The following is a 24,018-nucleotide window of genomic DNA, read 5'->3' as shown; positions in this document are numbered from 1 at the left end:
TATGGACATGCTTGGATCCTTCGATTTACAATAAAGCCCGGCCCGCCATTATTTAAAAATATAGCAAGGCCCGGCCCGGCCCAAGCCCGCTATGAATGGCCCGACCCGGCCCGTTGACGAACCCTACTTGGACGTAATGCACAATCGTGCGTACAGAAAAGTGAAAAGCAACAATGGACATGATCTGTTTCCAAGTCCAGTAAAATGACTAGTTGACCCCCTATGCTCACATCTCAACAACTTATAAACTGTTAACAATGATTGCAAAATTATTAGAATATCAAAGATGTGATCTTAATTAATTTGAATCTTTAACAATGATGATCATGTCCTAATAGGCTAATATATACTATATTTCACATATGAGGTTTTTAGAAAGAAGGAACCTATTTGTGAAAGGTAGAGTTATAACAACAAATATACTGCTGGAACTATTAGAAGATCGAGACCAATCAAATTACCCATTGCTTTGGCATGATCTTGGTTATAATTTATTAACAATATACGTCCTGCTTGGCTATTACTAAATGCATATTGCCCTGAGTTTGAGATCAATTTAATTTCCCTCTCTAAGTCTCTAACCAGGTCTAATTACACATGTTTTTCCCCTTTCTAGGCACTTGAGCTAGTAGATTGTATTTAGGGTATGATTGTGAAATAGCTTGTATTGTTTGTAATGGCAGGAAGTTTAGGGGACAAAGATGTCACCTTTATATGGGTTAAACACCGTAATTCATTACTTACTCTGTGAATGTCTAGGGTGAGAGGTCCCTCTTCTCCTCTATATCTACTTTGTACTAGCAATAACTCTTCTATGAGTCTCCTTAGAAATATTAGTTATTTCTCATACTGCAGTTAAAAAAATACCATTTGTCTTTATTTCTTCTTACCTACAAATACATGCAGTCAGGAGTTCTTTGAGTTTACTAAAGATGTTTGACCACCTATGAACTTTTTTTTGAGTAAATGATTGAGATATCATTCATCCCAAGGCAAGAACAACACTCACAATGATTTCCTCTGCTCATTATTTGCCAATACATGCAAATAAATGCCTTTGTTTCTTCTTACCTACAAATACATGCAGTTACGATTTCTTACCTACGATTTTTTTTTTTTTTTTTTTTTGAGTAAAAGATAGAGATATTCATTCCAAGACCAGAACGACACTTACAATGATTTCCTCCGCTCATTATCAGCCAAGCGAGATAGGAAATATTGGTACCATCCACTATTACAATGAAGCTCACTTATTTAGCAAGCCTACACTTATTATGATTAGCATTCTAACACAAGATCAAAATTTAGCGAGATCTTCTTCGCCAATGCATTCAATTGTGGTGCTCTTGAAATCTCTTGAATTTGTTGCAAAGCACGACATAGCAGTAAGCTTTAAAAAGAAAACTTAATTCATCTTCAACACCAAACACGAAATTAGTCTTCTTGATTACTAAGTTAGCTTGAAGTTTGCTAGTATAAGCCACCCCAAACAAAAGCACGATGTCTTGGACCAATCCCCTAGGAACCAAAATTTGATATAGGCCCGTCAGGCTAAATTGGGCCCAAAACCCAATAGCACCCCATTATGGGAATGTTGATTTTTTTTGTTGTTTTTTTTTTTTTTTATGAAAATAAGAAATTACAAGGAGAAACCTCTATCGTAGCTAATGTGGCATATCCCTGTCATTTAATAAAATTCTTCGATAAGTTAAACTTTGTGCTACATCCATATAAAGTAAGACACATATGGTACCTAGAAAAGTGATTCAACTAACATTACTCAAATAGCTGATTATCTTCATTGCCCTAATCACGCGCCTCACGCGCCCGACGAATTTTTCTCCAGAACCCTAGATCGGGCTTCCGCCCTTTGAGCGTTGCGGCTCCGGCGGTCTCTTTGACTCCGGTTCAGCGACTCCTTTCCGGCGGCGTTCGCTGTCCGTGACACCATATCCACTCTACGAGTGCGATCAATTCGGGTCGTCGTTTTACGTCGTGCCTTTTACTTGTTCGTCTGTGTTGTTCATCGGCGATTGTCAGAGATGGAAATTCTGGCCTGAAATTGTCGTGGCATCGGCAATGAAGCTGCGGTGCAGGGTTTACTGAAACTGATTCATCAACATCATCCATCTTTCATCTTCCTGAGTGAGACGAAAGTTTCGGATCCTTCGTATATGAGAGACTTGAGATTGGAGATAGGGTATCTCAACTGTGAAGAGGTGTTCAGCCGGGGGCAAGCAGGTGGTTTGGCTTTATTCTGGAGAGATGGCATTGACGTTCGCTTCCGGTCGAAGTCGAACCATCATATTGACGTGGAAGTCCGAGAAGATGATGGCTCTGGGATTGCATGGAGGTTGACTGGTTTTTACGGTCACCCTACCTGTTAACGTTAGTGATCCGTGGGATCTCTAGTTAGCTATAAATAAAGAGAGAGAGGCAGAGAGAGAGAGATTGACACAAGGTGTATAGTGGTTCGCCTCCGCATGAGCGGGAGACTACGTCCACTTGAAAGCTATACTAGTGTGTCGAGCCTTGCGGCCTAACAAGATTACAAAGTATGTAATGGGATGTTGCTCTCTCTAGTTGTGGGATGTTGTTGGATGGGATTGGATTGTCTAGAGATGTTGTTGGAGCATTCCTTTTATAAGTGAAGGATTGCTCTCCCTTTACATTCTCTTCGATGTGGGATGAGATGATCTAGTTTGTGGGAGGAGGCATTCCTTTTATAAGTCAAGGAAGCCATCTCCTCTACTTGTTCTTCGATGTGGGACAAGCAACCATACAATTCTAGCTAGTCCAAGAAGCATGTAGAAAACCATGTTGTGGAGGCATCCTGGCAAGGGCGGGAACGTGGCTTCCCGGCGACGGATTTGCCTCTTCCGGATACCGTTGCATAGCCTGAATATAGGGCTACACGATGTATGTCTCGGTTGGGCCTTGCCATGTCTTGTGGATGTCCCAAAGTGGGCGTTACTTATGCTTGGTGAGATAGCAAATACTCCATATTATTGGAGGTATGTACACTACCCTTTCTGAACGTCACCGGACATGGTCTCTTCTCCGGGAGCTTTGCGAGCAGTCGGCCCTCCCATGGACTGTCATCGGCGATTTCAACGAAATTCTCCATTCCTCTGAGAAGGAAGGAGGTTGTGTACGCAGAGAGGGTCAAATGCAACAGTTTAGAGATGTGTTGACGTTTTGTGAGCTGTTTGATTTTGGATATTTTGGATCGCCCTTCACCTGGAGTCGGGCTGGAGTTAAATGTCGGCTGGATCGGGCTGTAGGTTCAGCATCCTGGACGGATATTTTTCCATCAGCTAGGGTTTCAAACTTGAAACCAATTCATGGCGATCACGTTCATGTTCTTCTTGGTGCGTATCGTTCTCCTCCTCCTCCTGCTGGTCAACGTCGGAGGCCTCGTTTTCGTTTTGAGAGTTTTTGGGTGCGTCACGAGGCCTGTGCGGATGTGATCAAGGTAGGGCGGGTTAGTGATAGCTGGAACCAACCTATGTTTCAGGTATCCCAGAAAATAATGCATACTCGGTTTGCTCTTAATGATTGGCAGAGGTCTACATTTGGACATAGGGGTAGGGAGATTGAATTCCTTCGAGGTAGATTACAATCTCTTCTTGCACTACCTATTTCGACTGTTAATCAGCAGGAAAGCATGGAGTTGTCCTCAAAATTGGATGGTTTGCTAGCGGAGGAACACGAGTACTGGAAGCAAAGGTCAAAAATTACTTGGCTTGCTGAAGGTGATCGTAATACTAAATTTTTCCACAGGAAAGCATCTAATCGACGCTCCAAAAATAGATTGACCGGGTTGTTTGATAATCAGGGGGTCTGGCAGTCCACATAGAAGGGTTTGGAAGCTGTGGTTATTGATTATTTTGGTTCGATGTTCAGTGCAGGGGATGTAGATATCTCTCATATGAATTCCGTAGTGGATTTAGTTCAGCCAAAGGTTACCACTGAAATGAACTCTATGCTTTGTGCTCCTTATACGGCTGTGGAAATTAGAGCTGCTCTTTTTCAGATGTACCCAACCAAGTCACCTGGACCGGATGGCATGCCTCCTTTATTTTTTCAGCAGTATTAGGACACCATCGGTACTGATGTAGTGGCTGCAGTTCAGAGTTTTCTCCATTCTGGTCAGCTGCTTGCTTCCATTAATTACACTCATGTGTGTTTGATCCCAAAGGTGAAAAATCCTACCTGTATGTCAGAATTGCGTCCCATTGCACTGTGTAATGTCATTTACAAGATCTGATCTAAGGTGATTGCTAATAGATTGAAGAGTATTCTATCCCAGATTATATCTCCTTTTCAGAGTGCCTTCATCCCTGGACGTCTGATTACAGATAATACTCTTATCGCTAATGAGGTATCACACTTTATTCATAATAATCGGTCGTCTGATGGAGTTATGTCTCTTAAACTGGATATGAGTAAGGCCTATGATCGAATGGAGTGGGTTTTCTTAGAGGCTGTGTTGACTCGTCTGGGTTTTGATGAGAGTTGGATACATGTTATCATGCAGTGTGTTAAGACTGTTCGTTATTCTTTTTTGATTAATGGACAGCCTAGTGGCTATTTGACACCTACTAGGGGCTTGAGACAGGGCGATCCCTTATCACCATATCTGTTCCTGCTCGGTTCTGAGGTATTTTCAGCTCTTCTAGAGCATAAGGTTTCTCAAGGGCAACTTCAGGGAGTTCAGATTTGCGTCGAGGCTCCTACTATCCACCACCTTTTGTTTGCAGATGATAGCCTTCTGTTTGGTAAGGCTAGTTTGGAGGAAAGTTCTCAGATCCAGGATGTCTTGTTGGATTATGAGTTAGCATCAGGTCAGAAGGTAAACTTTTCTAAGAGCAATATTGTTTTTAGTAAAAAAGTGTGCACTTCTTTACAGCAACAGATTGCAGACTCACTGGGTGTGGCTATTGTGGATAAGCATGAAAAATACTTGGGCTTACCTACTTATATAGGGAGGAACAAGACTGAAGCCTTTGCTTATTTACAGGAAAGTTTAAATAAGAAACTTGAGGGTTGGCAAGGCAAGTTACTAAGTAGTGCAGGGAAGGACCTTCTCATACGGGTAGTGGCTCAGGCTCTTCCTTCTTATACTATGAGTTGCTTCTTATTACCTAAGAATTTTTGTGATTCATTGCATCAGAAATGTGCCAAGTTTTGGTGGGGCAGTAAGGGTGAAAACCGCAAGATTCATTGGCTATCTTGGGACCGACTATGTCAACCTAAAGAGGTTGGTGGCATGGGTTTTCGTGACTTATATGCACATAATTTGGCTCTCTTGGCTAAGCAGGGATGGAGGATAGTGTGTAATCCAGGCTCTCTTTTGGCTCGTCTATATCAGGCCAAGTACTTCCCCGATGGGGATTTCTGGTCTAGTGGGCTTTCTTCATCTCCCTCTGCATGTTGGCGGGGTATCCATGCGGCTAAATCTATGCTAAGTAGGGGTGTTCGCTGGCAGGTGGGGAATGGACGGCGAATAAGGATTTGGGAGGATCCATGGATCCCGAGACCTTCTTCTTTTCTACCTATTATCCGGCATGGGGATGGGCCGGAGCGAGTTTCTGACTTGTTACTCCCAGGTTTTTCTTGGAATCTGGATCTTCTTAATCAATATTTTATGACTGATGATGGTGAGTTGATTTTGTCTATACCTCTTAGTCAGAGGGATGTCCCTGATCGTCTTATCTGGCATTATGATAAGAAAGGTAGATTTTCTACCAAGAGTGCTTATGTATTAGCTTTTGAGGAGCTTCATAACTATGGAGACGTTGCTACTAGTTCGGAGCATCTCTCTTCTTTCTGGAAAAGGATTTGGTTTGCTCAAATACCGGGCAAGGTTAAAGTTCATTGGTGGAAAGTGTGCTCTTCTATCCTTCCCACATCTGCTTTATTGCGTACTAAAAGGGTTTCTGTTCAGGATGGTTGTTGGTTTTGTAATGATCATGATGAGTCTATTACTCACATAACAAGGGATTGCCAGTTTGTTCGGGACTTGCTCTCTCTTTTCCCTGAGCTGCACGGGGTGCTTCAGTTTGCTTGTATTGAAGGTACGTCAATCATTACTTGGTTGGCCTCTTGTTTTGATATTCTATCTAAAAAGAGTGTGGCTCTCTTACTTATAGTTGGATGGTTTGTTTGGAAAGAGCGAAATCTGAGAGTGTGGTCAAATAAGTTTGTTTCATTGACTCACCTACAGTTTCAAATTAGATCATTTGTTATGTTGTTTCAATCTACTTTGGCTGCACCTCGTACTGCATTGAGGGGTAGGGCAGTTTGGTCACCACCTCCTTCCGGCTGGCTTAAGGCCAATTGTGATGGAGCCTTTGATTTCTCTTCCAAATCTGGTGGATTAGGAATGGTTTTTCGAGATGCCATGGGTGATATTGTTGGTGGAGTTTGTATTAAGGTCAACTCTGTTGTCTCACCAGAGATTGTTAAGGCCATGGCTTGTAGGGCTGCTTGTTCCCTAGCAGTACAGTTACATCTTTCTCCTATTATATTCGAGTCAGATTGTCAAAGTTTAGTTTCTGCTATTGAGGCTGAGGGGGAGGAGACTTCATCCTTGGGTCGTATTATTGAGGACATCAACTTTTCTCTTGGGATGTTAGCTGGCTCTTCCTTGAGACATGTGTATCGTGAAGCTAATATGGCGGCCCATAATTTAGCTAAACTTGCTTTACATTCTTCTGTCAATCTTTCATGGAGTGGGCTTGTCCCTCCTGATATTAGAAGCTTTGTGGCTTCTCATTGTACTCTTTGATTAAGTAATATAATTTGGTCGTTTTTCCCCTCAAAAAAACTAACATTACTCAAAAAAATTAATTATAAATATTAAAACATTGTGAAAAAATAGATAAAGCTCTGGGTGAGTTTTTAAAACAAGTGAAAGTGGTTTTGAGAAGAACTTTAGTGTCCTAGTCGAGAAATATTATTGCTAAATCAATGATGGTACACCCAGACCCAGTTACATCCTCAAATCTAACAATAGCATGCATATCGACAAAACTTATTTAACAAATTTGAGAAAAGAACTTAACCTTATTCTTGTCAACAAATTTATTTAACACAACTAAATTAATGTTCTTGGGAATTTGGATAATGTATAAATTTTAGTCCTAAACTTTAAATGTGGGACTTTATTTTGAGCTAAACCAGTTCCGATTATATCTACTTTTTTCCTCGGATGACATGAACAGAGCTCCATTCCATTAAACGGGTTCTACAATCACTGCTAGGATCTGATTCTTTACTCTTTTGTCTGGGGCACCAAACCCGTCTCCATATTGGTAAATGCATTGGGCAATCCGAGCAAGGTTTATTGCTGCTGCTACAAATTCCTTTGTGAATGGAGAAGAAGCACTACTAACACCAAATAGTAGTCCATCTTTATTCATCTTCTTCCAACTATTCTCAATCAAATTAGTAATATATTTGATAATAGATTCCTCATCAGAAACAACACCATCACGTTTGATGCAGGATATAGAAGTTGCAGTTTCACCTCTCTCTAGTTCTGCCTGCAGCGTAGCACATTACCAATATGTGAAAAGTGAGAAAATATATGTCAAAGATGGAAATGAAGAGCAATTAATTGAAGACAGACCTTCGAAGTAACCAAATCATTTGAGAGCCGAAAAATAAGAGACGGCCAACGCAAGAGATCATGGTGATTCTCTAAGCATCTAAGTGCTTCATCTGAGATATTTTGATTCAGTAGAAAGTAGATATGGACTAGAATTACCACCCCGGACGCTGATATCCATGCATTGGCAAGATATTCTTCAAATGTAGGTGTGTACTTGTTGTGACGCCACTTTGCCTCCGTTAACCAAGATTTGCACATATCAGCCCACTGAGAATCAATATGCAAGCAAGATGTGAGAGCACAGATCATCATCAACATATGGCCATTGCTGAAAAAAAAACTTGAACAATCACAAGACTCTAAAACTTAAGTATGTGTTTAAGGAATTGTATACATGTACTTACAGCTTTTGTCACGTAAGGAAGGACATTCACTCCTTGCTCCTTCAAAGTTTCATAAGTCATTTCATTCACAGTGTTATAGAGAGCAAGGAAACAGAGCTTCAGCTGGTACTCTGAAAGAATTTCCATAGCATTCACATCCCATCTGAATTACCACTAATTGGGATTAATATATATATATATATATAGTTACATACACATATTTTCGCTCATTATATATAAGTATATGACTAATGACTTGCTAGTTTACTTTTATTGCCCTTTCGAAAATTAGTCTAATGAAAATATCGAACCAATTAATTACCTTTCAACAACAGATGTGAATAGCTCCAGTTCATCCAAAGTACCATAAACGTCATAGACATCATCAATAGTCATTATTAGAGCACTGACTTTAGCTATCCCTTTTCTAAGATTGCTGAATTGAGGTTCAGACACTATACCAACTGACCAAAAGAACAGCTCCATCAGTCTGTCTCTGTTGAAGGACAACTTCTTTGCTAACCCTGTATCCTTCCACCACCTATTTAATGGAATTGTCATTAGAGAGTCTAAGTTAGTATGGAATATTTTGCACGTATATAGGATCTACAAGGGCCGACTTTAGGGGTGTCAAGTAAGGCAACCACCTTGGCCGGTCCCAAATATTTCAAGAGCGCCTACTCAATTCATCCCCCCCTTACAAAATGCATGTTAGCTTGAGCCGGTCCTGCAAGTTAATTAGTAACTAATAAAAGTAGAACTGATAGGTACTAGTATAATCTATAGGTTTTATTTTTCACCTTGAAATGTCTTTAAAATCTCTTTGGTATGTTTGTTGCACCACATTGTAATCTAGCTTGGCAAATTCAAGTAGCACCTGATTTGCATATGCCTTTTTACTGTATGCCTCAATATACCATCTAGCTTCTAATCTTTGCATTCTGTGGTGCAATGGCATCTCCAATGCATGACTGACTTGCTCTAATACACCTTTGTCTTGAGTAACATGGAATATGCTGAGGTTCTTTAGATGCATGCTGGTGAATGCAAGGGCCTCATCCAAGAGGGTTTCTCCTTCAATACCAAGGAATGAAGCTTCGTACAGACTTAGCATCCCTTTGACATCTTTGCAAAGGCAATCCTTAAAGCTGCCGTCGTAGTCTGTGAAAATTTTGAAGACATCTGATAGGAACATATAAATGCATGTTAGACTGAATTGACATGTGAATTAATCAACAGCTACAACAGTCTGTGAGGTTAACCTAATTAAAGGAAAAAAAGAAGAAGTTAGAACTAGATTCTACAGTCTGATATGTTTGAATAAGACTAGAAACATAGATGATCAATAAAACAATAAGAAGAAATATCTAATTAATATAAAATAAAAATTGATGGGTGAGGGGTTTCAACAAATGTTGGTCTATTTCGAGATTCTATGTAGCCGCTAGTATAAAACATACTATCTTGTGAAATTTCATCTACGGTACAAGAATATTGATTTCTAGAGAAACTTTTACAAACAATATCCCAAATAAATTGTGATGCCCCGGAAATTCGTATTTATTTTCCGAGGATTTTCCGGAATTTAAATTGTGGGTATCGGACGGTTTCGTGGCTCGTGGACGGAGCGGAAGTGTTTCAGACGAATTTTTATTCGTAAAGTGTGGAATTAGGGGGGGTTTCAAGGTTGACTTTTGATACGTTGAGATTCTCCAAAAACTTCCTTCACGAAAGTTGTAGAGCGCGTCGATACGAGTTCGTGGATATGTGGAACGTGGAAATCGGAGTTCGTATGAGGAAGTTATGGCCGTCGGAAAAAGTTTCCATTTTGGTATATATGGGATTTTTCCGGAAAATTATTCAAAAAAATCAGATTTCCATTTTGGGAAGGATTTTTTCTCTCTCCTCTCTCCCGAGTTTTCCCGAGCAGACATCTTCACCGAGCTCGTTCTCCCTCCTCCGGCCACCAATCGACGAGATTCTTGTCCCTATCTCTTCGCCTCACTCCCATCTAGCACCCTGTGAAGTTTCACTGTGTGGGTAGACCTGTGCATGACGCTACAAGGCCGAGAAGTCGCACGGTGGAGCTGCAAATCGCCTTGATCGGAGTCGGAGATTCCGGCCACCTTTGCCGGTGAATCTTGAGGGCTTTTGGAGCTTGGAGGACGTTGATGCTTCCCACAAGGTGGCTTGCATCGATTCAACTCGTGGAGGTCGAATTTTGGAATTGAAATTCTAGGGTTTCAATCGGTCCGGTTTGTTCTAAGGTAAAATTCGATCGATTGGCTTATAATTGGACTTTGTTGTAGTTATGAAAGTTGAAATTGGGGTTGAGATGAAGAACTTTGGTGTTGGGAGTTTTGTCAAATTCCGACTTTGGGCCGGCGGCGGCGCCGCCACTGTGGTGGTGTTTTCCGGCCACCTCAGGGATAGTTTCTGTTCCTGAGTTCTATCTACTCGTCCATACGAGCATTTCGATATATTGTTTGTAATTTTTGGAGATCGTATGAGCATGTTGTGATTTTTACGGTTTCGGACCGTTCGATGTTTCGATCCGTGAGGATCTGAGCGTTCGATCGACTTGTGGTTGGGACGTATCGATCGTGGATGTATTCCGGAGACTTTGGGAGGTCTCGGATGTGGTTTCGCCTCGATTGGCGCCACTTTGGGGATTTTAGTTCAAAACAGGGGTTTCGAACTTAAATCGTTTGTGAATCGTTACTAAGTTGAAACCGTATGTGATTAGGTACTTGAGAAGTATTCTTGGACGGTTGTTTGGTGGTTTGGCTGCCTTGTTCTGTATTGAAGACGCAGCGGGAGTTTCGAGGTGAGTAATCTCACAAGGTTCAATTTTGAACGGATTTAAATTGGTTGATTTTGATTAGCTTTCGAAATAAACTATTGATGGTATTAGTGACATTTCTGAGTAGATGACTATGTGTGTACATATATATATTATGGGATATATATATATACAGATGTATTCATGTATTAGTGGTATTCCTGAGTGAATGACTACGTATATATATATTTACGTGAAATATATATGTTTTGGTGGATTGTGGATTGATGAAAACAATATGCATGAATTGATGCGTTTTATTGTTTTGGGTTGTGGCTTTTCGGAAAACAAATGGTGGGAAATGGTATTTCTATTGTTTTGAAAAGTGTTTTGAGGATGTGAGAGTCACAGGTTGTGATTTCTTCTTTTGATTTGATTTAATGTTTTGATCCGACGACCGGTGGTCTGAGGATGCGAGAGTCACAGGTTGTGATTTCTCCTTTTGATTTGATTTAATATTTTGATCAGACGACCGGTGGTCTGAGGATGTGAGAGTCACAGGTTGTGCCGTTGTGATGTCTCCGTTTGATTTGATTTGACATTTGGGGTCCGGTGCGACTCGTTTAATGTTTTGATCTGAGGGTCAGGTTGGCCTAAGGATCCGGGTTGCAGGTTGCATCCTCAGACAATGTATATCGTAAGGTTGAACCTTTGCCGAGGTGACAGGTTACGATATATTCAGTTAGAGCTCTAGTCTGTCTGCCATGGTACCTCATGGATCTAAGTAGGTTACTTTCGATTACTGGGTACATATTTTGTCCAGGTTGGACTAAAAGAATCATATGCTATTTGTTAGGTTAACGATAGGCATGATTGATGTGCTTATGTGCTTTGTCCAGGTTGGACCGATTTGACGTGTTTTGTCCAGGTTGGACTGATTTGACGTGTTTTGTCCAGGTTGGACTAAAAGAATCATATGCTATTTGTTAGGTTAACAATAGGTATGATTGATGTGCTTATGTGCTTTGTCCAGGTTGGACCGATTTGATGTATTTTGTCCAGGTTGGATCGATTTATCATATTTGAATTGTTAGGTTAACGATTTATATGATTTTGCCACTGTGTGACTTTTGTGATTTCCTTTTGGGAAAAGAGTATTGTTTTGGGAAGCATGGTATGTTTTCCTTATTCTCGAGTCGAAAGGTTTTCCTCGTGTTTGGCGTGAGTTGTGCGGGCTTTTATCCCGTGATTTGGTGTGAGTTGTTTTGAGTTACTCATACGGGCTTGCAAAAGCTTACCGGGTTTGTTGTGTGACAACCCGGTGCACTATTCAAATGGTGTAGGGGTTAATCCTGCAGGTCAGGGTAATCGTGGCTGAAGCTGAGGTAGCTTGTTGACAGCAGAACTGGTAGGAAGCAAATTTGATTGGCTTTGCCATTGTTATGACTTCCGCTTTGTAGTAAACTCTGAGGGGCAGTTACGTTTTATATTGTGTTGGCAATTTAATTGGTAAGCTTATGTAATATATGACTCTGTGGGCGGGTCAATATTGACATTGTGGGTTCAGGGCATCAATATGTATGTAGTTTGAAAGGGAAAAAGTTCTAGGTATTTTGTATTGATGGCTGAACGATCACGTATATATAATTATGGGGTTATATATCGATTTTTAATTTTGTTAAAAATCAGGGGCGTGACATAAATTCCATTCATCACTTTGGTACATCACATTTGACAACCATAATATTGGTATCTCAACATTTAAACTCGAGACTATTTCAATACCCTCCACTTATAACAGCTTCAAGTCTATTACTATGTAAGCTATTTCATGAGTAATTTTGTCTTTTCATTTTCTCTATTTTTTTCTCCCCCTCTCTTCTCCTCCTAATCCCAAAATTCTCTCTCTACTGGATTAAATACAAAGTTCAAGTCTGGGTCAGTGCGAGGAGCAAGAAAAAGCAACATAGCAGCAGAAGAAGAAGATGGTGAGCTAGTTCTGATCTTAATCTTAAGGCCATGTTTGGATCACATCTTTTTTACTATGAAAATCTCAAGTTTTATGAAGTAATGGGCCCACTTGCGATTGGCTTATCTGATTGGTCCAAAAGAATATTTAGTTCTTCTAGTCTATTTCTTTTTCTTCTAATTACCCACCCTCTTCTTCTTCTGGTGTGTTTCTACATGAGGGATTCGATTTTCATCAATAGCAATTTTGGTTCTAAGGTCGCATGGGATGGGGAGTAGGAAATTGGGTGGGAGGGGATTTGGGTTATGGAGTTGGATTGAAAATTTAGGTTTTGGATTGAATTGATGAAGATAAATATTTTGAACGTTTTGGAGTTACATTTGATGGAATTGTGGAGAATAGAGTTGGGGTATTGGGTGTTGGTGGATAATGGCTGTGGTGGGATTTTTTTATTTTTTTGTTTTATTTTAGGGTTTGAGGTTGTGGAGGGAGGGAATTACAGGGTGGTTCTAGTTAGACCTCTAAATTTGATATTTGGACCTCTATCTTTTTTTAATTATTAATAGACTTTGTCAACTCATATGAAAAGACAAATAAGGACAAAAAAAGAAAGAAAAAAAAAATACTCTTCTTACCTCCCTCATTAATATAACATTCAATTTTCTTTTGAACAATCGATTAATATAACATTCAAACTTTTTTTAGAATTTCCTTATATTACTTATAGAACTTTATAAATTTACCTAAAATAATTAAATAAAAATAATTAATTTCTATATATGGCCTTATCATTTAATACAAAAGTAAATTCAAAACAATCTGATTTGGATTTTCCTTAAACAAGTATATTTATTGAATATTTTGGTGTAACTATTACTAATTTATTTGAGAACCAAAGTCTTTTCTACAACTAATATTGAAAAAAAAAAAAAACTACGATCTGAATTAAAAGAAAAATCTTTATAACTGTCTACTTGTACGACCCCTCCAAAAATCACTTTCTGGTTCCGTCATTGAAAGTACACAAAAAATGTAGGCAGCTCCCCTCACAAAATTGTTAGTGGTTGAATTGATAGAGATTAAGGGGAAAAAAAAAAACAACAAATTGTTGAAAATATAAATTTAATTGTTCAAGGGTGTTTTGGTAAAATTAAGGAGGTGTACTTAGCTTTTTAAGTATTCAAAAAAGTGAATTGGAGGTTTAATAAGTAGGAGAGGTCCAAATATTAAATTTGGAGGTCCAATTAGAACCACCCTTGAGAAAATAGTTGTTAAATGAAAGAAGCAAAAAATTAAGAAATGGAGAGACGAAAATATCCAAAGAAATGTAGAAGTTTGAAACCGTCATAGATGGCATGTACTCGAAGTGATTAGAATTTTAATGTTAGGATACCAGAAAAATAAAAGAAGGGGAAAGTAAATCAGGAAAAATAAATAAATAAGTGAATTGAACAAGCTGAGAGTCGAACCTGGGTGGGGTGCCTCATGTAAAAAGTCACTAGGTTCCCTACTAACTAAACTACAACAGCTCGTGATATAACATGGGAGGAAGAAATGTATATAAAGGTTGTTGATGGAGAATCGCCGGTGGCCTGAGGAGGCCCTCAAGTCGACCTTGTTGCTATACAAGTTTCTTCATCTCGCCCACAACCACCAAAAAGAAATATTTTTGGATTAATTTGTGATTGGTTAATCCCTAGCTACTTACCTTGGAAGACTTGAAACCCACGCTGTCTAAGGAGCCTGAAGCTGAGAGCATTGAGGTGGAGACTTGGAGTATCCTCGTTTGTTATTTGATCAAGATTCTTCAAAACTCTATCAAGAGCTTCTGTTATACTGGCCTCAAATCGGTGTCCCAAACCTAATCGTTGGATGTCATCAATCAATTCAAGTGTAGTGACTAGCGATTGCGCATCATTATCATAATCAATCATATTTTTCACATCCTCCTCCAACAACTTCCACCTATTATCTTTGTCTTCTTCCTACAAAACCAAACATATACTAGTTACTTAGTTGAGTAATATTGAAAGTGATCACAATGTGCAGTGGATTGTAAACTTCGTACGTACATGATCATGATCATCAATCTGTAACGACTGAATAAAATCAGAACTCCACATGTTTGGATTATAATTTGCTGTCAGTCTTTTACCATCCAGATGTGAAGTTCGAGCAGCGGTAGCTAAGTGTTCGGTAGACATTCGAAGAGGCTTTAGATTACTCTCTACTATAAAGGAGCAATAGGCAACAAGAAGCAATTTTTAGTTCAATGTAAGCGTATTGATCATAATCAAGTTCTACTTGTGAATCTAATACTTAATAGTTGAGAGTTACATATATATAGGCAAGAAAATATCACAAACAGTCCCCAGTCATTTGACAGTTTGGTCCCTCAAGTTCATAAATTACCACTTTGGTACCTCAATTAATCTTTACTTTTATTTAATTTTCTTCTCATGTTTCCCACTATCCATAATGCCAAGTTCATCTTTCTCCTCACCAAAACCTTCAACTTATTTCTCTCTCCTGTAATCTCAACATACAATTCCTTTGCTCTTTAACCAACTGTTAACTAAGAAAAAAAATTTGGTCTATGTTTCAGCTGTCTAGGAAAGGGTCTGAACCAGCTAAATCACGGGATGTCTTGGTCTGCTATTATCGCTATCGGTCTCGCTTATCTGTAAAACAAACAAAGGTCAGAGGGAAGACCGGGTGTGCCGGCCTTCAAAGCTCTGATGCTTAAGTCAGTATCATTATAAGATAATGATAATGAAAAGCGATAGTAAACAGTTACCTCTTTGGGTTGTTGGAGATGACCTTAATGTAGCAGATTTGTGGGAGCTTGGTTTCATTTCCTTCGGTGTGGGACGTTTGGGATTCCCGATATCGCCCTGAGGGGTATCGGGACCCTCAGCTGGGAGCTCTTTCCTTACTCTGCACTGGCTAGACGAGTCTTGTGCTTCCGATACTTGTGCCTGGGAGGTATATGCATGCCAACAGATTAGAATAGGTAATTGAGAATGTCAACGAGTCTTGTGCTTCCGATCAATCAGACGAAAATTTTGACGTTAGGGACTTTTCAGATTAATTGAGAATGTCAGGGACTGAAACGAAAAAAGGGTCATAGTACAGGGACTAAACATAATTTAATCCTATTAAATAACATTAAACATACCTTATAGCCATGACATTAAATAAAATACCTCTAGAATAGGTAACTAATAAATCACATAGCAATGAAGTATGTAAAACTATATACTGAAAAAACTCATAACATAAAACAACTTACCTCATATTTATGAACATCCTTAAATATCATACCTTTGGAATGAGTATCCAATGAAACTCATAGTATAAAAAACATTTATTAAAAAACTAGTAGGCATTAACTTTTTAGAACTTAAAAGTCACGCCTACAACCTTATAGCCATGACGTTAAACATACATTATAACCACGACAATAAAAAACATTAAACATATCTTATAGCCATGACATTAAATAACATACTTCTAGAATGGGAACCTATAAAACACATAGCATAAACTATAGACCTAGAATGGGAACCTATATGAGGTATCTAAAACTATAGACCTCTTACATGGTATTGGAAAAAATTCATAGCATAAAACAATCTACCTCATAGTCATGAAATCACTAAATATCATACATTTGGAATAAGTAACTAAGGTAATTCATAGCATAAAGAAAATAATAATATAGAAAACCAGTAGACATTAAATTTTTAAAACTTGGAAGTCACGCCTCCTACCTTATAGCCATGACATTAAATAACATACTTCTAGAATATATATAACTAATAAATCACATAGCAAGGAGATATCTAAAACTATTTAGATCTTGACAAGGTATCGGAAGAACTCATAGCATAGGACAATCTACCTCATGGTCATGAAATCACTAAATACCATACATTTGGAATAAGTAACTAAGGTAATTCATAGCATAAAGAAAATAATAATATAGAAAGCCAGTAGGCATTAAATTTTTAGAACTTGGAAGTCACACCTGCTACCTTATACCCATGACATTAAATAATATAACTCTAGAATAAATAACCAATAAATCACATAGCAATGTGGTATCTAAAACTATTTAGATCTTGACAACTCATAGCATAAGACAACCTACCTCATATCCATGAACATCAATAAATATCATACATTTGGAATAAGTAACCAATGAAACTCATAACATGAGAAAATAAAATAAAATAAAATAAAAAAGCCGGTAGGTACTAAATATTTAGAACTTGAAAGTCACATATAATACCTACTATTTTTTTTTTTTTCAAGTATCACCTAAAAGTCAGGTGTTTACCCAAGTTAGTATGTGTATAGTAAGTATGGTATAGTCAAATGAATCTTTGTGTTAGGTATGCAACTAATTCAAAGTACTATACAAACTAAATTCTTAATGACATTTCATCGAATACACCAATGAAAATCCCTAATCTTAATCGTAACAATAATACTATTGATAGTAAGAATCAAGAGTTAAGTTGATTTTAAGTTGAAAATTCATTCTCTGTATTGGATGCAATCCACACAAATATTTTTTGTTAATTACGGTCCTATGACTCACCCGCCACATAGGATTTCTTTCCTTTTTCAGTTTTATCTAATTAATTATGTACTTTTGTTTTCCTCATAGCATAAAACAATCTACCTCATAGCCATGAAATCACTAAATATCATACATTTGGAATAAGTAACTAAGGTAATACATAGCATAAAGAAAATAATAATATTGAAAGCCAGTAGGCATTAAATTTTTAAAACTTGGAAGTCACGCCTACTACCTTATAGCCATGACATTAAACATACCTTATAGCCATGACATTAAATAGCATACTTCTAGAATAGGTAACTAATAAATCACATAGCAATGAGATATCTAAAACTATTTAGATCTTGACAAGGAATCGGAAAAAATCATAGAATAAAACAATCTACCTCATAGTCATGAAATCACTAAATACCATACATTCAGAATAAGTAACTAAGGTAATTCATTGCATAAAGAAAATAATAATATAGAAAGCCAGTAGCATTAAATTTTTAAAACTTGGAAGTCATGCCTGCTATCTTATAGCCATGACATTAAATAATATAACTCTAGAATAGGTAACCAAAAAATCACATAGCAATGTGATATCTAAAACTCTTTAGACCTTGACATGGTATCAGAAAAACTCATAGCATAAGACAACCTACCACATATCCATAAACATCAGTAAATGTCATACATTTGGAATAAGTAACCAATGAAACTCATAACATAAGAAAATAAAATAAAATAAAAAAATCGGTAGGTACTAATATTTAGAACTTGAAAGTCACGTATACTACCTACTTTTTTCTTTTTTTCTTTTCTTTCAAGTGTTTTAGGCATGTGTTTACCCAAGTTAGTATGTGATTCTCAAACAATAAACTCTTAGGCTTTGTTCAGTTCGCAAACTGGCTTGTCGGAAAAATGAACGATTTCGATTACAGGGGACTAAAAGGTGAACGATTCCCATTAAAGGGCAAGAACAAAACCAAAGCCCAGGTATAATTTAAGCTGACAAAAGGTCATCAACATGAGCCAAATCTCTCTACGGATTCCAGGGTGGTGTGTTTGCAGGTTTGCAACATCGGAAGCAACTTTCTCCGCCTCAACCACCGCTTCATCCGAAGCAGGTTTCGGCTTCAATACCTCACCCACCGCTTCGGTGCCGTCAACAGAAGCTTTCTTTGAGGACTCCACAATTGGAGAATTTTGATTCGCGACCTCAAAGACCGTCGTCGTTGCTGACGTTTTAGAGGCTGCGATTCAGGTACTCTTTCGGGGCCATCAGAGATTGTTGTGGAGCTGCTCGATTTAGAGCCCGCGATTCGGGAACTCTTTCGGGCACCTCCATCAAAGTTACTGGAGCTGCTTGGTTTCGGGTGCCTTCTTTGTGTAGTCCTTCGGCGGCATGCTTGGTCTGAGTGATTTGCATATATGATTATATAAGGCTCTGAGGTTTTAACTTAGATTCCATATTTTGTGTCATGCATATGTAATGGATGGACAATTCTTAGGTTCACCCCTAGGGTGAACTAGCATATTCATCCTCATTGTCAATTAACATACTTTTACTTAATAAATTTATAATCCAACCATTCATGTTGTACAACGTAATACAAAGATTAGCTCTGTAAAAAATCAATCAAATTGAAGACCTTTTAGTTATTCATTTCTATGAAATACATGAACGGTTCATGATAATAGTAGTAAGTGTTGTTAGAACCATCCATTTGTTTGGTTCAATTAGATAATTAAACGATTTCCGATTCGATTGATTTTTTGCAGAGATGATCTTTAAATACTAATTTAAGATATGGACCATTGGATTATAAATTTATTAAGTAAAAGTATGTTAATCAACAATGGGGGTGAATATGCTAGTTCACCCTAGGGGTGAACCTAAGAATTGTTCGTAATGGATTGCTATCTCACACCGTTTCATGATACTTCTTTGGAAATTTGCAGATTCATGTTTAATTACTAATATTGTCTGACCAAAAAAAAAAAATTCTCAAAGCTTTCAATTATTTGATATTTGAGTTTGAACTGCATTTTTCACCAAACAATGATTCAGTTTTTCCAATTGTTTGGCTCCAGTTTTCCTTGAGCTGGTCAACAGTCTCTTTTCTTGCGCGGGTGTGCCAGCACCGTTCGGGTGCGGTGGTCAGGGGTGTCCCTTGACCTGACTTCTTTCAAGCGATTGTGGACGAGGAGAGCACCAACCTCGTCGTGGGATTCTTTGTGCCTCGTGGCGAGGACTTTTGCTGAGCTTCTTCAAAATCACAATCGATACTCGATGTTGTAGATCGAGCAGAGCGAGAACCACTAGGAAGTGAGAAGAACTTGCCAAAGCGTGACTTTAGCTTAGCTGGTTTGCGAGGGCGTTACCCTTGCTTAGCTGGTTCCGTAACCGTTGTGGTCGCGGTACTACAGTCGGCTCCCGAGGAGACTAGGACCGAAGCACATTGACAGAGGGTTTGGTGGCACTGACAGTCGGCTCTTGAGAAGACTAGGACTGGAGTGTGATCACCGGTAAGAGAAGGAGAGGAGTTGCTCTTAGAGAGGCTTGGATAATCTTAGAGATTGTTGTTGATGAATTGTGTGTCGAAGTGTTTCATTGTAACCTCTATTTATAGGCTACCATGCCAAAGTGTTTATTCTTAAACAAATGATAGTAGAGATAAGGAATGATGAGTTTTGGAGAAAAGGAAGCATAATTGGAGATAAGGAATGATGAATTTCGGAGATAAGGAGATAAGGAAGCATAATTGGAGATAATGAATGATGAATTTTGGAGATAAGGAAGCACTTTCGGCTCCTTTATTCCTTCAACTATATCTCTATCAAGAATTCAGATTTTGACCGCGACGTCTTCATAACAAATGTTCCACTATGAGTTTAGATCATCCTGGTAAAATTTCAGAGCTTTTGGTATAGTGGTTGGGCCGGAAACGCTGCTGGACCTCTTACAGGTCCAGTTTTCCAGTTTTGCTTCTGCAGAAAATTGGACTGATTGTTTGAAGGCTTTCCACTCAAAAATAGCTCTGGCACTCTTCATAAGAAATGATCCTTGGGCTTTCTAGAATTAATCTGGACAGTTTTAGCTCACTTGGATTTCATTTGGTTAGTCTTCCGCCCCTCCTTCCTTGTTTAGCTCGGTTTCTCCTACCCGAAGTAGGAAAATGTGCTAAAGTTGACTTTTCATGCTTCCATGCTTCCATGCTTCCATAGTAGGCTTTATTTAGCCTCTAAATATATATTTCGAACTTGTCGACAATATATAGCTTGAGCCATTGACATTGACTCAATTTCTCCAAGACGTGCCTTATCAGGCCAAAATGCTCATTTTGGGTCCAAACATTGCCCCCCAGACCTCGAAGTCAAAAGTCTTCATCTTGACTGAAGAGGTCTTGAATCAACACTACTCTTATAATGTTGTTGCTCCAAAGCCACTTGTATTGGCTTGACTATTTCCATATAGGCCTCTAAATAGGCCATAAAGCTTGAATGCCACTACTGAATTGCCTTTGTCATGAACTAACGCTTCCTTTGCCAACTTTATTGCCCCCCATGGATCTGGCGAAACTTGGGCAGGTTGTAGGAGATCAGAACTTTAGCGTGCCCCCCATGCGAAGGAAACTGCTTTTGATCGCGAATGAGGATCCTTCTCTTCCTTGGTGGTAGCTTCGCCATGTGTATTAGCAACAAGTATCTGCCTTGTTCGTTGGTTCTCTGTTAATTTTCTCAAATGTAGGTGTTGGAGCCGCTTTCCTGGCTAGATCAAGGCCTATAGTACTTGGCGAAATAAGATGCAAAATAGCAAACTGTTTGCTGTCATTTAATCCTTCGCGAGTCTTATGCCGAAGAGGATGATTGGATCATGGCTATCGACATCATGACGTGTGACCAAGTGAAACCACCATATCTGCTGCAACTTTAGCATCTAAAACTGTATCGGTTTTAATCATGTTTTATTTAAAAAACATCAGGCCACTATGCTGGCCCTGCGGTGGTAGGAAAATGTGGAATATCTTCACTGTCGCCTTAGATGCGATTCTCAAGATGGAATAATGAATAATTAATTATCAACTAGGGCCACTCACTGGCCCAGCTAATAAATTAATCTCCAAAAATATCTGAGCTATAAATCAAGGTGTAATGGAGAAGTGTTCCTTGCGACCTAGAAATGGCATCCAAGAAACCATTCGTTATCGATCAGGCAGATGAAATCACTGAGAAAGCCGCATTCACCTGGCGGACTAACATGAGTGTTCGATGTAGAAGTCAGACCGGAGAGGAGAGAAGTCGACTGATGGGCTTTGGTGGCGGCGATAGTCAAGCGAGTCTGGGTCCCACACCTCGCGATCGTTTGCCAGATGATGCTATGGCCTATTATGGGCTTCCCATCCGCCATCCCATCCCGGCTCTTCTCCGGTCTCCTGCCGATCTTGGAGGTTGGGGCCAGAAACATCATAGAGTCAAAATTGGTTTCTGGCCCTCAATCCAACCTCCTGATGTAGCCTGGTACAATGAGGTTCGTGCCCGAGATTTGGCCCGCTGGCGCGCAGTAGGCATTGCGGATGCTATTGACTTGTGTCTTCAAATTCCCGGCGGCCTTAATCGCGCTCCTCTCGCCGCGGCCTTTTGCTTCTGGAACACCGCCAGCAACACTTTTGATTTCCGCTTTGGGCAGATGAGTATTTCCTTATTGGATATTCTCGCTATCACGAGCCTACCCATCCACGCGGCACCGTATGTTCAAGGCCAATTTGATGACGAGAAATTCCCGCTGCAGATGACTCAGACTGGTCGCAGCATTCATAGCAGATCTTACCCGTCTTGGCGAAATTACTACCGCGGACATCATGACGAAACCGGGGGAATTGCCTTCCTCGAGTGGTGGCTCTGTAAGTTTATTTTCTGTACTTCTGCTGGTAAACCAACTGGCACTTGGTCCTCTTTGGCCACTGCTCTTTATAATAGCACAGTCGTTGGCCTTGGTCAACCGGTTCTGGGTTCGCTTTATTGAGCCCTTTATCAAGTCGCTATGCATTCATTCGAAGTTCAATCCTCAGGCCCCTTCTGGATTCTAGATTTCTGGCTCCAGACTTATTTCCCCCATTTTTGCCGACCAGACGTGCCAGCAGTGCCTCCAAATGACGTTCTGTTGGGCTGGTGGCTCTGCCTCGAGGGAAGGTATGAATCTCCGGCATTTTCCGAGTGTTTCTCATTTTTGTATCTTCTGGATGAGATGCCGGATGTGAAGTTGGTGGTAAATAGAAGATTCCCCGCGATATTGGCAAATGAGTTTCTTCCTCACCCGGGTCATCGCAAAGAGGCTATGATGATGTTTCGCCGCACTATTTCTTGCTCCGACATTCAATTGGCCACGGATGAACTAACTTACGAACTTTATGCACCCAATCACTTTGCTCGTCAATTCCAGTTGGTACCCTGGCCTCTGGTTGATTCTGCCAATTACTACACCTCTTGGCGGAGATTAGCTCCGCCTGGGTCTGCCCCCTTTCAGAGTCAGTTTACTTTTATAGTGATTCCCCCTTGGGTCAGAGCGCTATACCCCCTCAACGATGTCGATGATGACTATGCTGATTGGTGGAAAGAAGTGTCTGTCAACTGTTGGACCATGAATAACCGTGACCTTTTCGCCATCCTTTTCTGCGACTTGGAACATCCCTTTGCGGTGGACAGCGAAATCCTTGAACAATATTATGCTGGCGAGGCTCCGCCTCCTGTTCCTGCTCCTCCGCAACATCAACCTGTTCCGCCCCCGCAGCCGCAACCTGTTCCGCCCCCGCAGCCGCAAAGGCCCTCGCGGCAAGCTCAACCGGGAATACAGATTCGTGAACATGGGGTATCAGTAAGTTTCCAACTTCCCTCACCATTTCTTTTCCTTGGCTTGAGTATCAATCCTTATTGCTAAGTGCATTTGTTTTATTTTTAGCGTACCACCCGGAGAAGGGCAGCCTCTACTCAGGCAGGGAAACAGAAGGCAGTAGCCGAGGAGCCTCCTGAGGGGGAGTCCTCTGATGATGACGATGTGAGCCTTGCTGAGGTAAACTGCCCCAGACTAATTCTGACTTTGCACATTTGGCTTTCCAAACCCCTTCTATTTTCTGAGTTGTGATTCCTCTTCTGTGCAGGTAATTGTTGCTCATACTCGCAAACGCGGTCGCGCCCAAATCGCTGAAGAGGACTTTGAGGATGACGAGCCTCTGTCAATGCGGCTGGTAAGCTCTGGCCCTGTTTTATTTTATTTAAATTTTAGAATCTGGGCAGGATCTTCATTATGTATCTTTTGACAGGTCCGTCAGAGGACCACTGATCCCTCTCGCCTGAGCGAGGCTGGATCCTCAGCCGCTGCAGAAGAGCCAACTCTCTCGCTAGTTCAAGCATCAACTAACCCCGTGGCACCTCTTCCATCTCCCACATCTACAGAGCATCTGCAAGGTCCTACCATTCTAATAACGATCCCTGATGACGACTCCTCGGAGGATGAAAGCGTGGAAAGCCACTCTGAGACTTCTGCCGCTTATGAGGAACTGATGACGACAGAGATTCTCGCGGCACTAGAGGTTCAAGAGGTGAATGAGGCGGGGCCTCTTCCTCTTGGTGACCACGTACCAGATATTGACCCGACAGCTCGAGAGGTAAGCCACTGTTTGGCCAATACTT

The 24,018-nt window shown here is 40.0% G+C and overlaps 1 protein-coding gene across 1 annotated transcript; it reads right to left on the bottom strand.

Moving 5' to 3' along the window:
* Nucleotides 1-6,961: 6,961 nt before the first annotated feature.
* LOC133740135 (tricyclene synthase TPS4, chloroplastic-like) lies at nt 6,962-15,044 on the bottom strand. Its single transcript, XM_062168055.1, has 7 exons — nt 14,825-15,044; nt 14,461-14,737; nt 8,802-9,183; nt 8,324-8,542; nt 8,023-8,164; nt 7,637-7,885; nt 6,962-7,550 (listed from the first exon to the last, which is right to left on the bottom strand). Exons 1-7 carry the CDS (start codon nt 14,954-14,956, stop codon nt 7,242-7,244), a joined length of 1,710 nt encoding a protein of 569 aa, XP_062024039.1. The 5' UTR covers nt 14,957-15,044; the 3' UTR covers nt 6,962-7,241.
* Between the last annotated feature and the right edge of the window lie 8,974 nt (nt 15,045-24,018).

This window comes from Rosa rugosa, chromosome 3 (assembly GCF_958449725.1).
Source record: "Rosa rugosa chromosome 3, drRosRugo1.1, whole genome shotgun sequence".
NCBI classification, from domain to species: Eukaryota; Viridiplantae; Streptophyta; class Magnoliopsida; order Rosales; family Rosaceae; genus Rosa; species Rosa rugosa.
The sequence above is the reverse complement of the archived record's forward strand: the minus strand, read 5'-3'. Positions and strand labels throughout refer to the sequence as shown.

Bases quoted from the DNA above. Each gene is read 5' to 3' on its own strand.
- LOC133740135 (XM_062168055.1), bottom strand. From the start codon at position 14,956: ATGTCTACCGAACACTTAGCTACCGCTGCTCGAACTTCACATCTGGAT. The intron at 9,184-14,460 runs GTAAGTAGCTAG...TGTTCCTATCAG, and splicing joins TGGGTTTCAAGTCTTCCAAG to ATGTCTTCAAAATTTTCACA. The intron at 8,543-8,801 runs GTGAAAAATAAA...TCCATTAAATAG, and splicing joins GATTTTAAAGACATTTCAAG to GTGGTGGAAGGATACAGGGT.